The 20,074-nt window shown below is 37.5% G+C and overlaps 1 protein-coding gene and 1 non-coding gene across 3 annotated transcripts; both read left to right on the top strand.

Annotated features, from left to right (window-relative positions):
- The first annotated feature begins 1,139 nt into the window (after positions 1-1,139).
- Positions 1,140-16,630, top strand: LOC116774686 (uncharacterized). Of its 2 annotated transcripts, XM_032667407.2 has the most exons (23): positions 1,140-1,284; positions 1,833-2,721; positions 2,983-3,248; positions 4,204-4,390; positions 5,579-5,756; positions 5,896-6,113; positions 6,198-6,371; positions 8,189-8,363; positions 8,440-8,545; positions 8,640-8,791; positions 8,944-9,156; positions 9,436-9,570; positions 9,669-9,753; positions 10,032-10,221; positions 10,760-10,921; positions 11,231-11,352; positions 12,361-12,626; positions 13,099-13,204; positions 13,448-13,603; positions 14,718-14,890; positions 15,161-15,361; positions 15,521-15,597; positions 16,246-16,630. In XM_032667407.2, exons 1-23 carry the CDS (start codon positions 1,221-1,223, stop codon positions 16,376-16,378), a joined length of 4,428 nt encoding a protein of 1,475 aa, XP_032523298.2. In that variant the 5' UTR covers positions 1,140-1,220; the 3' UTR covers positions 16,379-16,630. The 2 variants fall into 2 exon arrangements, with proteins under 2 accessions (XP_032523298.2, XP_032523297.2); XM_032667406.2 differs by lacking the exons at positions 12,361-12,626; positions 13,099-13,204; positions 13,448-13,603; ... (2 more) ...; positions 15,521-15,597; positions 16,246-16,630 and adding an exon at positions 11,432-11,608.
- On the top strand, positions 6,685-6,756 carry Trnad-guc (transfer RNA aspartic acid (anticodon GUC)). The gene has a single exon. It is a non-coding gene; the product is annotated as a tRNA-Asp (tRNA).
- Positions 16,631-20,074: the final 3,444 nt, after the last annotated feature.

Raw genomic sequence — 20,074 nt, 5'->3', positions numbered from 1 at the left:
TTAAAATGGACCATTGTTTATTTTTAATTGTTGATGATATTTATTTTTACAGAAAAGTAAAAAATAGTTTTGAATATAAAATCCCGATTTTACATTTTGTACTTTTATTTAATATGAATATGCAAACATTTTGATTAATTTTTTTCATCACGAAATATAATATAAATATTTAATTTTTATTTTTGACACCCGCCCCCGCGAGCTCGTGCGGGGTGGAATATCGTAAAATTTGTTCCTAAGGTATTCTTGCATCACTCACAGAATATTCATATAAAAATTGGATACCGTGGGAGCTCTAGATTCAAAATTAAAGATGTTCATTGTTAGTACCCAGCAACCATTGGAGTCGGCAGTCATCATGGGAGACGAATTGTTATAAAACTCGCTCATGGATAATTTCTATATCACATGTAGGAGATTATTATCAAATTTGAAGCATGTAGTAGCTATGTTTTAAAAATGGGATTTTTTCATTGTTGACTCCCCTGCAACACCCCTTGGGGGTAGAATTTGGTAAAAACCGTTCTTAGCTGACCTCTACTCGTCAAAACTAATCTTCCTACCAAATTTCAAGTCTTTTATCTCCAGAAGGTGCCAGAAATATCGTTATGAGGTAATATATCGATGGAAATCTCTTATTTTTTATATAACATTACCAATTTATATATTTTTACATTTCTATCGGTCAGTTTATAAATCATATCTTTCGTTCCAACATCGTAAGGTCTTGCTTTTGTTTATACCCTACTAATTACTATTATAATGATGAGTTAATTATATCCTGAAAAGTAATTACTGTCATTATTAGAATGAAACCGAAAGTGACCAGAGAAATAGATTTGATTACAAAAATAAACGACGCATTGCACCTCGTTTTTCCACTTTTAATAATATGACTGAGACTTGAAGATATTTAGATGTATTTCAATATATTTGTCGCTGTTTGATGTGCTTTAAGAGCATAATAAATATTTTTACTATTGTAAAACGTTTCGTGGCCATCCCGTCTTTCCTCTTTTCAGTAATTTCCCGCTTAATCTTCAAAACATCCTTCGAATCGCCAGAGCTACTTCATGACGTATGTGATATCTCTATCTCTCTCTTATCATATACCCGTCTCAGTCAACCAGTCTTAAGACTTGACTTAACTTTCACTTAACCACGCAGAATGGTCAGTCACTCGTACGACGTTAAAGAGTAAAATGTTAAATAAATAAAAAATGTACAACCAAATTAGTCATGTGCCAAAGCTTTTGTGTATAGTTTTATTATTTATATTTACAGGTGAGTAATAAATTATGTAACTTTATACTTGAAACTTAAAGTTGTTTTTCTGGTCTGCATCAGAGAAGTATGTTTTAATGTTGCCTCTGCCGTCCCGACCTGTGAGAGAAAATATTGTTTTGGTTTATAAAATTAATTTGTTTCTTAAGGAAGACCTTTTCTTAAATAACTTCATACAACGAGAGTCATTTAAGAATTGTTTAATAAAGACTAGCGAACTTAAAAAACATGAATTCACCGAAGATATTTACTTGTCCTTTAGTGTCACAGAACTTATTGATGGTAACAATGAGACAATTCAATATAAAGAAGAAAATATTAAACTAGATCTGATATGGTGTGATACTTATCCCCTCATATTACATCAACCTGGGGAACTCTCAATGTCTTATGTTTTTTATTTTAATATTAAGGTTTACATTCAAAGAAATATAAGCCCCTGAGCTATATTTAAAAGCTGCTTTAATTGAGGAATGAAAAAAATCCACCTTCATATATTCCTTCCAGATTATAATATTTTAGTTACTAAATATTAAATTAATTTCCAGATGTGAGCGCTCTGGTATTGAGAGCGTACATATCACAACACGGTCTCCATGGAGAAATCGAGTTCTCACACAAGAATGAGAGTCTCATCAGCATCAGAACTAACTTGAAGACAACTCTGCAGTATCCCGACGGGGTCTGGAGGTGGGCCATACACGAGTATCCCGTGGACTATACGGATATATCAAACGAAAGATGCTCACAAGAGAATCTTGGAAGAGAAGTCGTAGATCTCACGGAGGAACTCGGCTACCTGATCGTGCCTGGGAAGGACCATGCCGAGTTCGAGAGTAAAGTTACTCTCACGGGTCCCCTGGGACTGTGGGGCAAGAGTATATTGTTAGAAACAGCCGAGAGAGATAGGATCATCTGCGCCTCGATTCTCTCAACGGACAAATTGTACGAGAAACATGCGTTCGCAAGATTTAGTGCTCCCATAGCGGGGACATTACACTTCAGATGGCTGGCGGCGCGAGAATTTGACGAAACTGACTCTTATATCCAGGCAGACTTATATCACATAAAGACCGTGAAGGAGAACCAAGGATATTCCCAGCACAAGTGGAAGTTATTTGTTACAGATATCTTTGATTCGGACAAAGGCAACCACGAAGATAATTGTAACGTTCTGCAGCTTGTATTTGATCCTGAAAATAGCGGAGACGGGATGAGCGTCGGTGACCTGGACAGCAGGCTGGGACTCATCAAAGTGGCCACAGACCCGAATGTAAAGAACACGAGGACTCTGTATAGAGACGACGTGTTGAATGTTCTGAGAAATGATATGGAGGTCACGAGGAGAAGTCTGTACGTGGTCATCTATGATAACAAACACTCGGAGAGCTTCCTAGCATGCGCCAAGTTAAGGACCATGCCTCCGCGGAGTACGAAGTAAGTTAACCACGAGATGAAAACCGTCTGCTTATAACAGATAGGGGCTATATTCACTCAAACATTTGTTCACGATATAGATTGGAATAGAACAGTGATGATTGCGTGAATTAAAATAAAGTACATGTCTCTCATTTGAGTAACTTTATTACTTCTACCGTCTTACTCAACACACTCGTGAAACCACATATGTTGAAGTTTTCGTGCTTGATACTTAACTGTCATTTTTTTTGAACTAAATTCAAAAGTTGAATTTTCTAGGGGCCTTATCAATATGGATGGTATACGGGGCACCGTTGAGTTCACACAGCGCTCTCCCTTCGACCCGACCTGGGCTAACTTTCAATTGGGTGCGTCCGATCAGGACTACGAGTCCAACCTGCGGTTCGTGAGCTCCATGGTCCAGTACAGCATCAGGGAGCTTCCTCCAAAGCTGGTGGACGCCAGTCAGTGGACCAGCGTGTGCAATACTACAGGGAATTTATACAATCCCATGGGACTGGACTTGAACAACATACCGCCACCAGGTTACAGATATTGATTCCATAATTTTTAAGTACAAACCTCGTTCTCCCTCCCATTCGTTGTTATAATTTCGTAACGATATATCTGACCATCCCTTAAACATTAATGTGTTATATTAATGTTGGTATAAAAAGATACAGAGGCTGTCAGTGACACGTTATATCAACTGACTCGTAATTTGAATGTTGTTCATGATGTGTATAAATATATGCATTCTATAAAATGTCCAAAACTGAAAACGCTCCGTGAGCAGTGGGACAGAAACTTTTGGTAGGAATGCTATAATTCTGATCGTACGTCATGTTCTGTGTTTTGACGAAGATAGCATCGAACCTTGTTAGTCTTGTTTATTCGTACTTATATAAGTATCTCATTAATATCTCTAGTTCGTTACTTCTACAGTTGTGTTAGTCTAAATATAATCTATATAATAATATATGAACAATACTCTCTAGGACGTCTTCGTCGTTACTTCCCCTGTTCTTGGAATAACTCCAAGATTGTTTACTCTCGCGTCAGAAATTCGGACGTTCGAGTTCTACTGTGTGGATGTTGTGGATTATTGAGACTGTTTAGAAAACTCATTCCACTACTCGCACACTCGGTTAAGATGGGCTCTTATAATGTTGAGAACTTACATCATGGACATCGCTAACTTGATGTCTCGATGATACTGTAATCGCCTCGTTATACTCATTATTACAATACCAATTTTTGACTATTATTATTCAAACGTATTAATTAGGATTTAAAAAAGCTTTAATAATTACATGTAATTATATCGTAGTTACGTAAATGGTAATATTATTTAAGTGGAAATTAAATCAGTACAAATTAAAATATTAAGCTTTCCTACTATGTCCCAAATAAATACATCTATGGATTAATTTTTAAATAATTCAGAAATCGCTTTGGTTTTTATCTACGTATTATGAATGTCTATGTATTTTGTGTCAGGTATGGGTACCCAGGATCAGTATCCTGTAGGTGATCTCCTCGGAAAGTACAAGGATCGCACCGAATACCTGAATCACAAGTACCTCCTGCCGGGACTCGCCAATGAACTAAGTGGAGCCTACTGGGACGCCTGGCTACCGCTCAGCGGCAAACATAGTGTGGCGCATCGAGCTGTTGTACTCACGCGGTTAGTAATACTACTAAATAGTTCAAAAAGTAACAGTTGACAAATGTATCTAAATCTGATCTTCTATAATAAGGATGCCGCAAACAGTTAATTTTTTTAAAGAACTCATAACAGTAACCGGAAGACGACTGGACTCTAACTGTATGCATAATATTTCATTCATAAAGTATGTGGGTCACGTAGTTTGTGATATCAGAATAGTTTTATCAAAAATAATACTAATAGTACATCTCTGAGTTATCACTATTACTTTTGTTCAGGCGCTATTTAAATATAATTAGACTGAAATTGAAATACGTTGTAACTTCTTTGACGTGAGACCAGAGATTAAAAGAAAATTCATAATTAAAATAAAAACTGTGATGATAGAGCTTACGGTTCCTTGGGAAACCAACATCCCCAAAGACCATACCATCAAGGTCAACAAATATTACGAGCTCACAAACGAACTCACTCGAAATAGGTTCGTCGTGGATTTATACGCGGTAGAAGTGGGAGCGAGAGGTATAACGGCTAAATCTCTCTACAACCTACTAAAAGACTTAGGCCTGTCCAGAACTCACATCAATTCGTTCTTGGAACGTACTTCGAAGGCAGCCCTAGTAGGTTCTTTTCAAATATGGTTAGGTAGGGAGAGGAGCTTGGACAGTAGAGGTGAGCGTTTAACGCGCGTTAGTTAGGGGCCCCTTAAACCTACACCTGGGTCGCAAGTCCCAGGCACTGTTGAAGCTCCACTCCCTGCAACGCAATGGACCCGGCACCCGCACGGTGAATCCATTGAATGCTAAGAGGTTTCGTCTCTATTATTTGCCCGAAGACATATGAGATGTGAGTGTCTACCCGAGATCATGATTTATGAATGAATGTTATAATAAAATAAAACCTCAGTAATCCCGAAAACCATATTTTTGTTTAAGTGTGCTCGCGTTAATCTTACATAATATTATTACCTACAGAAATAAAAAACATTCCTTAAATATAAAAATGTTATTTCAGGAGTAACATTATCTGTCTCCGAATCTTAACAATTTTTTTGAACAATTTTTTTGGTATACATTCTTTTTGATGTTTCGAGGCTGGATGTCGGTCAGAGCGTTGATGATGAGCGGTAATGATGAACACACAGTCTCATATAAATAAAGTGTTAGTGAATCTGTGAATTAAATTTCCCCCTCAATGACTCGTCAGTCGTCCTCCCAAGCACGAGGTGTGCGGCACGATCTTGCTGTACGAGTACGGCACGGACGAGCAGACGAGGATGACTTCCGCCAGGGTAGTGTTCAGATACCCCATAGTGGGCAGTGTGCTGTTCAGACAACCCAGCGAGAGGCCCTGGGAAGATACCACCATTATTATAGAGAGTATGGTGAGTTTTTAAGAGTAACAGTTGTTCTGTTAAGACAATGTAACATAATTCAGATTTTGGGTCTTTGCTTGTTATTGCTTTTCTTCAGCGGATTTCTTTTTGAAGACCTTTCAAGACCTTAACCAATCGTATCCTGCAGGTCCACGCAGATGGTGCCAATATAAACAACACATTCGAGCATCGCTGGGCACTCCACTCGGAGCCCCCCGGGAAGGATTACTACAACTGGACGGGGCGCTGTCTGTCGGCGGGGAGCCTGTTCGATCCTTACGGGATCGACGTGGACAGTAGACATCCCGAGTACTACTGTAGGAGGGGTCTCGAGGGACTCTGCCGTCTAGGAGACCTCACCACCAGGCATGGCTAGACATCGATCTATTCACTACTACTATAAAGTCGATGTGGCTGTATGCTATGTTTTAAACATGATCGGTTCCTCAGACACGGCACGCTGTCAGTGGCCGGCAAGAAATCGGCGTCTTCTGCCCTGACGAGGCGGCTGTTCTCTGACCCGCTGCTGTCTCTCCACGGGAGGAGGTCGGTTCTGAGGCGGTCGCTGGTGGTGTACGATGACCACGGACCGCTCGCTCGGGGGGAGAGGATGGCCTGCTCGATGTGAGTCACGTCACGGGATCTTATCGATAGTCGTGTACATAGAACGCTCATTGAATTCAAAGAATTCTTTATTTTAAAACATAAATTCTGTCCACCTACCTATACCTAATGGATAGAATATTGTAAGAATGATTACTGCAAGTTATAAAATCAGAAGTTGGAACAATTACATTTGAAACGGATGTAAGTATTTTTAATGTTAATTAATTCACATAATAAGTATGATGTTAATAAATTAATCTTTATGTTAGTAATTTATATAAACTGTATATACGAAAACATATATTTTCAATTTATTCAGATTGAGCTATCATCTTCGGTAGTATAGTGGTCAGTATCCCCGCCTGTCACGCGGGAGACCGGGGTTCGATTCCCCGCCGGAGAGAATCACTTTTTGAAACTTCTTACGTTATTTGTTTTCGTCATTAATTTTTCTTATTTAATCGATAATATTACATTGAAATTATTATTTGAAACTTTGTTCCTAAAAAAAAGAAACTATGACGTTGTAACAATTGGCGTCATATTTATTTAATTAAATGAATTATTATTTTTAACCTCCGAAACCAAAACTGTTTCTGTTACGACTTTGACATCGCTGTCTGGGTGTGCGGGTGTCTGTGACATCATAGTATCAAACGGACCCACCGACTTCGATGCGGTTCTTTTCATTTGAAAGTTTCCTTGCGGTGGTTCTTGACAATGTTTTCCGTCAGTTACCAGGTATGTTCCATATCTTTCATACTATTTTTGAACTATTACTTTTTTCATACGATTAGTTCAAAAATAGTATGAAAGATATGGTACAAAGCGTCTCATGCTTTTCTCATAACAATGTTAATATTTTCCGCCCACTGTTATTGTTAATATTAAAAATTATTTTTTCTTTTTAGTTGGGTTTATTAGAAAAGCATGTTTTTTGGTTTTTTAAACTATATTTTATTTTTTACTTTTCAATTTGTCTTCAACGCGGATGTGTTAATCTTCTAGACGACGAATGTTTGATTTTACTATCAAATATCTACATTAATTTTTAATCCATTGACATATAAAGCTGTGTTTACAGAGTTGCGTCTCCAATTCGTGTACGTTCTAAGGCTTTTTGTGTTGTTAGCATAAATAGGTACACTTGCGATCAATGTAGTAGTGTAACGATTCACTTTATATAAATTAATATTTCGTGACCGATCCATTTCATCTAATGCTATATATATATATATATATATATATATTAATCTCTATATATTCACGAAGTTCGGTCCCGGAACACATCTCCCTGGTTGATCCTGCCAGTAGTCATATGCGTGACACGGCAAATTTTTTGTAATCATCGCGATTAAATTAGTATCATCTCAATAACTTAGAAATTAAATATTATCAAATTAAATTCTCCTTATCAAAAGTTTTTCATTTTTGACTGTTGATAATGCAGCTATGTAGCTTACCAACAAATACAAAAGTGCTTGAGCGAGCATGCTCTATCTCTTTCACTCTCATTTTAATGATGTTCCTGGCAATCCTAATGATTGAATTGATATAAATTCTACGAGGTATTAATTTGTTACCGGTCCTTGATAAGCCTACAAAATTTTAGCGAAACCGGTCCGTTTAAAAAGGGGCAGAATCGAGTTGGAAGAAGTCGGGTACAAACATACATACATACATACATACATGTGATGCTAAATAAAAGCATGTAAAAACGATTAATGCGTTAGGGGATGTAAAGTTAAATGAACAACTGTAAGTTGTAACCAATAAGACTTCAATAATAGTAGGAGGAAGACAATGTAATTTATAATACGAGCTGTATCCGTCAGTGTGACCGGACACGCTCGGCGGAAGGCGGTAGTCCAGGACTGGTTCGGGAACGGGAACGAGATTCGTCTCCGGGGGAAGCTGGAGTTCACCCAGCAGTCGGAGTACGATGTGGTCAACGTGGAGGTCACGCTCGAGGAGCTGGCGGCCGACGCCGGGGGATATAATATACATGTCGTGAGTTGCTCAGACACGTGGCGTTGTGTAATGTTTGAACCGTCCAGCCTGTTCTAACGATTTGATCCATGTTCAGACTCCCATCGAGAGAGACCTGGAGTTCCCATGCGAGAGGACGACCATCTACGACACCTACAACCCTTTCCACGTCAACAAGGCTCAAGTGCCGCCGCCGACCAAAGGTTAGGTTCCTACCCTACTTTCACTTAATTATTAACATAGCATCACTTCTAACAACACTCACTTTCTTAATATATCAATAACGATGTTTACCAGGCACAGCGGACCAATACATGTTGGGTGACCTGGGCGGCAAGTACGGTCTGTTGAATGATCTCAAGAAATACAGCACCTACTACAACGAGACTCAACTCTCCCTGTTCGGACCGTACAGTATCCTCGGACGGTCGGTCGCCCTGCATAAAAAGGTAGGCGCTGGTACTTGTTACTGACGTCACCAATGACGAGCTTTCATAGACTGATTATGACCAGTCACCTCGTAAAATACTGGTCGGATAGTGAGCTCCTTCCCTTTCCATATGTCCATCTCTTGACTTGTCTCGTTCGTGTGATGTTTCAGTCGTCCGACCGTCGCTGGGCGTGTTCGTCCGTGGAGCGCGGGTACAGTCCATCCGAGGCCCGGGAGCTGCGCGCCGTGGCCTCCTTCCACCACCCCGGGGGGTTCGCGTACGGCTACGTGAGGTTCACACAGCTGATACACAACGATGGCAGCGCCAGCGACACCCTCATAGAAGTCAACCTGAGACATCCGGGGGTCAGGGACCGGAACCTGGTGAGAGGACGGCCGTGTGGTCGAACAGAGATTTATAGGTCTTAGAGCGGGATGTGTCTTATATATGGCGATGTGTTTGGGAATATTTTCTAGATACGACCTCGTCGATGAGAACTTAGGCGATATTAAAGTTTACACACATTCACATGTATCCTGAATAGGAACATTGTTTTATGTAAGCGATTCTTCTCTATTTATTCTGTTCGGAGCAACTCTGCGACGTGTGTGATGAATGCTAGTGAGTCTCCGGGGCTGTCATGATGTGTGTTCTCTGTTTAGACTCACGATCACCGCTGGGAGGTGTTCGTGAACCCGGTGGGTGTGGACGCGGCGGTGAAGGTGACGGGCACGCGCTGTGTGGCGGGCGGATACCGCTGGAACCCATACTTCACGCAGCTCGCCGACCCTCTTAATGTTAGTAAGACCACACACACACACGCGCGCTCGCACACACACATGTTATTCGACCAGTCGTCGGCGGAACGACCTTCATATAACCTTATTCTTCACAGCACGAGCTGTACAGTCAAGAGTGTGGCGCGGACAACCCGCTGCGGTGTGACGTGGGCGACCTCACCTCCAGGCTGGGAACTATATGTGAGATATTCAATATATCATTGAAAGAAATATTTCTAAGTTTTATATTGATTACTTCACACTATGATGATGAAGAACGGAATGTAATACCGAATACTTAGATGCTTTATATATTTTAATGTAATCCCATCCTTGAAGCAAGTTGCAATATTTTTCTATCCACGTACCGATTTCTTATTCGTATAGTTTCTTTGTAGTTAAGGAGTACATAACCCTCCGCTCTTTATCAATGTTTACTACATGTATGATGTATGTATGTGGTGTCGTCCGTGTGTCAGCGGTGGGCGGTGACCGTCAGGTGTTCGTGGACAGTAACCTGCCGCTGGAGGGGTCGGTGTCGGCGCTGGGTCGCTCGCTGGTCATCCTGGGCCCCGAGCGCTCCTCCGAGAGGTTCGCGTGCGCCAACATACAACCAGACAAGGACATCATCAAATATGTCAACGTTATGAAGCCGCCCAGATTCGTCCTGTGAGTGTTGAAGTCATTACGGCAACATGAAAACAAGTTTGATAACATCAATGAATTCTAAACATACTTATGACTATGCTTCAGCGTCAAGAAAAAAAAAGAACCAACACGAATATAACACAAGTATGAGTGTACATCTAGAAGAATAACTTGTAAAACTTCTTCTGTTTGTATTCATAAGTTTAAAGAAACGTCTGCTCTATAGCAATATATAAGTTGTCGTCCTATACTTTATCAAGCGTTTCTCATTCCATAGACTGAGTTAATCTAATATATGAGAAAATTTGTGAATTTCATTCACCTTGAACGCTCCTTATGTTGTGTGTGCAGATATGGGATAAGCAGATTGATCTCAGCGTCTGATTAATAAGTCTTTGTTTACAAATATTCTGTGAATATCAACACAAAGAAAGATACGTTATATAGAGACCTGCCACACGCGCCGCTGTGTATATTTTATATCCCGTATTGCTTTATCAGCGTCACCGGGAGTCTGTGTATAGTTAATGTCTGTATCTCATGAGCCGCGTCTCCGTAGAGGTCAGTTCCTGTCCGAGGTCCGCAAGGTACTAGGCGCTCCGCCGTGGATGGTGTCTGTGGACTCCCGGCGCACGCGGCCTCTCCACCGCGGCTCCTGTCTCCAACTCCTCATGCACTTCACGGGACCCGACGCTAACAGACTCGAGCTGGACTTCACGAGGTACCCACACCTTATCTTATGTACAAACATTAGATTTGTGCCGAGCATTTTTATCTGTGTGTTTATTTTTTGGTAGACCTTATGAGGATCTTTCCCTATTGATGTTCAATATACAACATTTGTAATTCAGAAAAATCCACTCAATGCCAGACGAAATATCCCTGACTGTTGTTTCAAGATGACTGCCACGGATATATTAGTGTAGTTTGCGCTTAATTCCTATCGAACGGATCCTGACCGAGTCTTGTTCGTCTTGTATCCCCGGGTACAAGTGTTTCCTCGTGTGAGTACATGTCGCCTATGTATCAGGTTGCTGGCGTCGGGTCGCCTGGCCGCGCCCAGCATCTTCATCCCGGGGTACGTCAACACCAAGAGGAAGACCACCATATCGTATAAGCAGTGTGGAGTCACTGACCCCAACGAAAAGAAGAGTTAGTACCGATGATGTCACACTACAACGGAATACAATACGCTCAGATATCAATGACTCCTTATTTTTCTTGTTTCCAGAGACTTCATTTTTCTTCCCGGGTCGGTCGTCCTCGTCGTGGTCGTGTCGGGTCGGTGTCGTGACGTTCCTCTCCTGTATCATATTGTCGATGCTTCAGTTACCATAGACATCATGAGCACTTGTAGAAACAAACTAAATAAAACTTGTCTATTTTTTTTAATAAATGTTATTTATAAGCAACGTGTTCTTATTCTCCTCGTCATTTATTTGTTGTTATTGTTATCAACATTTAAAAATATTTCCAAAAATAATATCAAACGATTCGTAAGTACTGAACAATGTAGACTCGTGGTAAGTTGGCATGTCAGGTAACTTAGACTGGGATCGTTTGTGAAATACAGAGCTTATTGTTTTGTGAACTTTGTTTTCTGTTAGAATCCACATTCCACTTACCAAATTTTATTGGATTTATTCAATAAATATTCGCAAAATACAATTTTATTTAAATTTTACTTCGAACTGACCCAACTTAGATTTCGGAATCCAGTCAGACATAAAATGTGTTCAAACTAGAAAAAACACTTCAATATTAATTATTATTAAATTTAAATACATAAAATTAATGTATTTAAATATTCAATTTACTCGGCTCATATACAGAAGCAAGTAATAGCCTCTCCAACTTTAAAAATAGTTACATTAGTCTGTATTCTGTTTAATTACCAAAAATATGGAAATCGTAACTGACGGAGAAGAAATATATATTAGAGAACCTGCAAATATGATTGTATAATAGAAAATAGTACGCTGTCTGTGGTTTTATAAGATCAAATTGAACCTGTTCATTCATTCTCCTCGCCACCAGGGGGCAGCACGGCCCGCGCATGCTCACGAACAAATCAATAAACGTGTTAAATGTGTTCGGAACTCAGTACGGCCGGGATGTTTCGTGTATTCCTAATATTTTCTCTTTTCTGTTACTGCCATGGAAATTTGGAAGGACCGTTTTTGTTTTTTGGTCCTCATTCGTTACAAAAATATCGAAGACCGGCCTTGCAGTCGCTTGATCAAGACGATCTGATGAGGATATACGGCGAGCAGACCGCCATAGTCGTGTTCAACAACCAGGATTCTGTACCTCTGTCCAGTGGAATCTTCCCTCGCCTGAGGAAGATGCTGGAGGGTCAGACTACGCTGGTCCTCCCTCAGGACTTCTTAGACGTCCATCCCGATTACATTAGTAACGAAACACAAGTAAGCTTACATTGCCATTGAGTGATTATGTTATATATTTGTATTTTATTCTTTATGTATTTAATTATCTTTGTGTATTACTCCTGTTATATAATAATATATTTAAATTATTTCAATAAGTATTAAAACACATACTATCATAAAAAAAATCTCAATAAACTGTTTACTTGAATACAGATCAAACATATGGTTTTCCGAGTGTTCTGTTTGTGTGAGTTTGATCCCAAACAGTTTTTATTAGACAAAATATAAATCAGTAACATACTTTAGTCACAGCGCTATCTACTTTGAGAGGTCGCACTTTAAACTTCATGTGGTATGAGACAAATGAATATATGTTAAGGATCTAGTCCAAGACTTTGTGTGCGGCAAGATGCTGAAGGCAATCTATAAGTAAAATATTATTCAAATCAAACAGATACTTAAGCAGATATAATATAATGTATTTGATAGTTATTGTTTCAATGTCAAGGTGTTAACACTACAAGGCCCGTGGTCTGAACGCGACGCTCAGATGACGGAGACGTTTGCGAGGCTTCAGGACATATACGGCGCTGGAAGAGTCCTTGGAGTATTAGGTGAGGCGGTGCTATGAACACTGAACCTTAGAGATGATAGGGTAGAAAGGGGAATGAAGAATTATTTTAACAGGAACTAATATGAACAGAGACACCTTATGGTATCGATAGAGGATATGCACAATAGCTGAAAATTTTAATGCAATTATATATAATTTTGGTTACGATATTGTATAACTAATAATAATAGTTAAGAAAATGCCTGATAAGTAAATCTTCATGCTGTTGTTTTAAATCTTCCAGGTAACTCAGTCTCTCAAAGTCAACCGTATTACGAGACTGAATGGACTCGAGTAAGACGTCAGGCTAAGGACGTGACCACTACGTCAGCTACCACCGAAGACGTGCAAGAGAAACCAGCCAGGAATCTCCAGAAATATGCTTTGTATAATGCAACAGGTACGCTTGTTATGTAGGTAAATGTTAATCCACATTCACATCTCGTCTGCCTGAGATTACGCTTGCTGCAAAATAACCGACACGTCGAGAGTATGTAGTTTTATAAAATAATAAAATACGTGTAGTATTCCGAAAATATTAGTTTTATTGAAATGTTGATATTTGTTTTATACACGCTTTAATGAGCCATTCGCACTCGATGATCTACAACTGTCGACTAGAATAAAAAAAAAATAACTCAAATAATTGATTTTATTGAAAGTTACAGTGTTTCCGGAGTTTCATACATGACGGACAGGATTTTTTTTTTACCTATTTTAATATTTTTTTCCTTTTCTATTGCACTAAATTAATTTTTAGCAAGTATAGAATTAATCTCCATTTAATTATCTCGACAATAGTATGCAAAATATCTTGATTCCGTTAACTAACAAGGCTATAATACTAAAATAGTTGCCAAAATGAGGCGAAAAAAAATTTTTCGATCGTAAAGCATTCTCTGATGCTTCGCATCATGAGTCGTGCAATAGTTTATAATTAAAAAAACAAGCTATTATAAATGAACCAAACTAAAAAGTAGAAAATAAATAATAGTTTAAAAAAAAAACTAAAAAACACGCTTTTTATAGAAAACCGAACTAAAAAATTGAAAATAAATTTAAATTAAGAATAGAATAGCGTTAAAATTTTCCATAAATATAAATTAATAATAGTGTGAAGAAAAAAAATTATTTCATTTTAAAAATATCTTAAAGCACCCCGATATTATCGAAATGATAATCACTCTACTCATATCTATCAATAAAATATTTATAGCTATTGACACCATGCTTTTTTTAAAATAAAATATTTGATTTTAATTCACACTATTATTATTTTTTTTACCCAACACTTGTTTATTCAAATAAAAATTAATTATTGGAGTGACATGTAATCTTACATAATTCTAAAGCAAAATAGTTTTTGGCATGAATTGCCTCAATTTTTTATAAGGCGTATTTTACAGTCTGGTTATACTTTAAAGTGACCGAAATTGCAAAGAAAAGCTATTCAAATACTATCAATAAGTTTGATCCGACGAGTTATATTCGTAAGATGTATTATATCTGGTCAGGTCCCCCCGGGAAGGCGGCGCTGCTGTATTCTTCAGGCTGGCCGGAACTGCGTTGGCCTGACGGCACGGTGACAGTGTTAGACAGTCCCGTTGGCGAGCCCACCATCAAACCAACCCGACTCTACACCATACTGGTAGTGAGGTTCGCTGACGGAGACAATACCAGAGATAAGGTTGTTATTAATACAACGCCAGTAGTTCATATTTCTAGTTACTTACGTATTTACGAAGAAGAGATTAAATTAATTTGTATGTGAAGTTTAAATGTTGAATTGTGTAAAATAAAATTACTCAAAAACAACAAAAGTTCAAAAAAACATCTGTAAATTTAGATTTTTTCTTGACTTGAAATATGTTTATACATATTTAATTATCAATGCAACGACGGGATAACCTAGCAGCAGTTCAGTATATTACTTCAAGTCTTACAAATTCTTTCTCAGATAACTCTGGAGTTCTCGTTCAAGCAGTCTGGTTCGTGGTGGTCGGCAGTAGGTGTGGAAATCCGCCGAGGGTTGGAGACAACCGGGTTAAACATGCCCGCCCTCGATCCACCCGCCGCTGTCCTGGGAAGGGCCTTCCATTGCTCTCTACCGCTCATATATGAGGCGGATGACGCTAGACTTACCTTCCCTGATATCAGAGTGGGTGAATTTTACCCTACGGTGTTCCCTTACATACCCATCAACTCTTTGTTTGTTGTCTGTTAATATTTCCTAAGCTAATATTCACACGAGTGACATTTTCTGTTATAAAGTTAATAAATTACAAGCGACTCGTAATATAAGCTACATTCTTTACAGATTCAACCGTTTATGGAGAGCACAGAGAAGTTTGCTGATGCGTTTGATTGTATCGGCTTCACGACGGTACCTATCTGGTGAGAGGAACTCTTAAAGTGTTTAAGAGCCGTAGCTGAACAATCAGCTACATGTTCAGCTCTAGCTTGTGTTTACTACACGATACTTGTGATACTCGAAATCTTATCAAAACCGGAAAAGTCTATTTCCGACACTTTCACTCGGCAGTTCAGAAACCTTTGACCTATCGTTCTTTACAAACCTTTTTTGGAGATAAAAAATAGAAAACACTTTGGACGCCCACGTCTGCCTGGATTGAATAATCTAATGAAGTTTATTGTCCAATGATGATTGATTTGTTATTACTAAATAACGAGAGAGATTCGCAGTTAAAATAAGGATCGTCGTTTGATTAGTAGGAAGTAAACAATCCAGGTATTCCATTATATAAAATATAACGAGAAAAACCCCTCACAGAAGGGCAAGTTGTTAACATGAATAATGTTTTACAGATATTAGGATTTCATTTGTGACACTTTAAAATATAACTTACTTCGGCACGCTTAGTCTGAGTTGTCATCGCCAGTCGTCACGTAACACACGGAGCGTTAAGAGTTTTTTCAGTCATAAACCTTCATATATTACAGTATTAATTTAGGGTATTGAATGGGAAACGCAAAACGGTTCGTATGTAGAGTGAGGGTGGATACTTATTGTGTGTGCTCCAGGTCCGGCCTGATGGTGACGGGTCTGATGCTGGTGGTGCTGTTCGTATCCATCTGTATGATCATGGACATCAAGACGATGGACCGCTTTGAGAACAACCGCTCCAAACAACTCACTATCACCGTCTATGAATAAAACGCATAAAACAACCAACAAACAGCCTCAGCGTATTGAAACTAACTTCTTCAAAATTATAATTAGAATTAAACTATCTTGTTACATTAACAACATCAAAATGTGCATTAAAAATATATTTTTAGTATAAATAAAGACATATCTCCGTAGAAACGTTCCAATATCATTGTCAACACGTAAGATAGGTGGTTATTATGTCAGCTGTTAATAGTTATAAAGAATATTCAACGTTTAATAAATGTTCACGACAACTTTGATGTATTTTTACTAAAATTAATACATTGACTATACAAGGAGATTTGACAAGGAACTTAAAACTATACTTCACATACTTTCTTAATCTACTTTATTAATAATATTGGATGCTGTATTCAGTAAAGGTCATCGAACTTACACAATGATAATGTTTATGACCTCAGCTTCCCGGTACAGTTGGTCTGCATTTTCTATGAGATGTTTATCCCAGGAGCGTTTCTGGTTTCGAACCACTTGAGTCTTGACCCTGGCTCGCGCATTTTTAATGATTAATGAGATATAAAATAGCAAAACAGAATTTTACTTGAGTGAAATATTTATCAAATAAATACAATCCTAGTATGTTCTAATAACAAATGTCTTAGAAATATTACTGAGGGAAATAATTTTGTTGCTGCCTGTAGATAACATCAAGTCATTTAGACGAAAGCTTAGTAGATATTCTGTGTAAAGTAAGGTAGAGCTTGTTCCATATTCTTAGAGCGAGGAAATAGTTTTTCGACGCATAAAGTGAGATGTTGATACGGTTCTATTGATATTTCAATGAAGTAATGTAGGCAGTGAGGTCAGCCGGTGCTTTCTACGATAAATAGACGCTATCCTCCGAACTCGTTTTCATATTATCATAATTACTATATTAAGAGTCCGTGTACAAAATGCAAATGTCCTATTCATTTTTATATACAACGGTTAGGTTTAAGTAATCACAAACAACAGTGCGAGTGGCTCTGAAAGGATCAATAATTGGACTTGTCCAAAGACTAAATGACTTGATCTAAAGACTTATCGACAATTCATATTTTAATGAAAATCATTTGAATTCAATATATTTTTAATGATTGCGATGTTTATTAGACCTTAATAATACATGACACGAAGTCAATAGACAACTAAATATTACAAAAATTACTGTTTTGTTCTACATAATACTATGTAGAACGTATTATACCCTATTATACTTAATGACAATATTTTTTAAGGTGTTCTATTGGAATAATAAAAATGAAAATATACACAGATAAGATTATTATTGATAAATGAAATAAAGTCAGCGAGACTGGTTGTGATTATCATCAACACTTGGTGCTTCTGGGAACAACACTAATCTTAATTCTCTTTACATGACTATTAAGACATTTCTCTAAATAAGACAAAATTATTTTAGAGGAACTCATGAGTGTAAACAAATATTTTTCCCGTTCAACAGACGCGCCTCCTCATAACCGATAACCACGGCCGCGGGTGTCATCAGCTGATGATTTATTTATGGCAGTCATAAAGTGTATAACAATGGCGTCTGTCCTCTCTAATTTAATCTGTAATCTCCGTCCAGTAATCTATAATAAGTGAAAGTGTTTTGGCTATCCGTCCGCTTTAATCAAACCTCAAATATCGGTTCTTTTGACATGATTACATTTAAATGGCTGATTTTGTTTTCAATCCAAGCAATGCATCAGTTTTAAAGAAAAATCTTTGAGTTTACAAGTGAAAATGATTCTCGGCACTACCAGTAGTAGTGAAGGGAGACTTCACAAGTCGCAGTTTATGGATTGTTAATTAGTCATATATATTTTTTGTTAGTTTTAACTTTAAACTGTGAATACAGCCCGTCCCTTGTTCCCATGGCAGCATAACGATGTGGTCATTTCTGATGATTGATTTAATAATAATAGCTCAATACAAAAAGAATTACATTACTATTACGAAGAGACGATATGTTCTGGTACGTTCAAGGGACATACATATAACATAGCCAGTAGTCACCTGCTTTCAATTGTATCAGCTCCTTTGGGATCGAGGATTTCGATTATATTTAATAAGTTCTCGTGTCTGAGAGTAGTCAATCAAGTTCTCTATATTGTAAACTTATAAAAGTATTAAATCTACTTTCACCGGCGATCGTATGTCGATCCTGAACCTGTTGTCACTTGACTTAACAAAAAATTACGACGAGGCGAGATGAATCAATGACTCACGAATGAATTGGTAATATTGACTTTAATTTATATACTCATAAAGGTTGTTGTTGTATTTCATGCATTAGATATTAGAGTTCAAAACTCTCAGTTTAATAAAAAAATATGTTTTTCTATAAAATTTAAGATAAACAAGATAATAGATAAATTTCTTCTACAGTTGTAAAATATTAATGTTTAATTTGTAAAATGTCTGTAATATACGTGTGTTGTGAGGTGTTGTGTGAGTGAGGGGTATTAATAACAAGTGACTTGTCAATTATACTTCGGCTATAATTCGTTGAAAGTCAATAATCTTGTAACACTTTATCTTGTCGGTGTCGTAACTCAGTGTCCTGACGAAAAACGAAAGTAGTGTCTGAGATTAATGTTCAGGACATTACTTTAGCACACACATATACAAATCTTTACTTGTGTCTATCTTTTCAAGAATAAACTGTTAATTACTGGAATTAAATTGTTTAAATTGTACGAGCGAGCAGGAATTGAATCTGTAATTTTCTTAATATCGCGACATGACAGCGTGATTTGCAAAGCTGCTAGGACTCGATATTTCAAGGGTTACAGGTTCAAATCAGATAGCGTTCATTATTTTTCATACTTTATTTCTTATTTGAATTTTATTGCTATAATTGAAATAACTATTGAATAATGGCATAATTGAAATGTGTTTTTATTAATGTGGGAAAATAATTTCAGATTGATTTCTTGTGCTTAAGATTAAAGCATGTAGTTGGTAAAAGTTTTGTATCATCGGAAAAGACATTAATATTACAGAACAAAGAAGGACATATTTTCCCTAAATTTCAATTTGAAATTTTGATTTGTCTCACGTTGAAACTGGTCCCCTTTTCCGTTACTTTAGCTCTAAGAACATTACGTCTTAGATTAATTCTAGAAAGGAGTTTTATATTTGAAGACAGACTAAGAGACTAAATGACGAAAATGATTGTTTGAGATGGTTATATAGATTATAATTTGTCGTGGAGAATGAAATTATGATTAACGTATTACAAGTTACTAAACGGAAATGGTTCTAGGGACTAAGTTAACGTCTTGATTGAAATTATATGGATGAAGGAATCTTTGTCTCCGTCTTTTATCTCTTAATTTCCATCTCATTTATTAAGAGAACATTTAGAGTTATTGTATTTAGAGACAGGTTTGTTTTCGTGAATCTTGTCAAACACCTTTACAATGTACAAAATTTCAAACAGAGCAAGTTAACTCGTTCTAGTTTACAACTTTAATGTTTTAAATGATAGCAAGATTTTGAAAATATCTTTAATAAAAAAAATATCTCTAGTCGTTTATTTTTCACCAGATTCTAATCATATTCCTTTATAAAACTTATGATTGATAAAATGTACGATTTGTTTGTTTGTGTTAAAATAATATTAAAAGTCGCCGGATGAAGGAAACTATAAAATTATAAGAAGATCGTATCAGCGACCTCGAGCGGAGG

This window comes from Danaus plexippus, chromosome 23, assembly GCF_018135715.1.
Source record: "Danaus plexippus chromosome 23, MEX_DaPlex, whole genome shotgun sequence".
Lineage (NCBI taxonomy): Eukaryota > Metazoa > Arthropoda > Insecta > Lepidoptera > Nymphalidae > Danaus > Danaus plexippus.
Note: the sequence above shows the minus strand (reverse complement) of the source record. Positions and strands in the feature narration are given on the sequence as shown.

Excerpts from the sequence above, each read along its gene's own strand:
- LOC116774686 (XM_032667407.2), top strand. The coding sequence starts at position 1,221 with ATGTACAACCAAATTAGTCATGTGCCAAAGCTTTTGTGTATAGTTTTA. Across the intron at positions 8,546-8,639 it reads AGTGCCGCCGCCGACCAAAG|GCACAGCGGACCAATACATG; the intron begins GTTAGGTTCCTA and ends GATGTTTACCAG. Across the intron at positions 15,598-16,245 it reads TTCACGACGGTACCTATCTG|GTCCGGCCTGATGGTGACGG; the intron begins GTGAGAGGAACT and ends TGTGTGCTCCAG.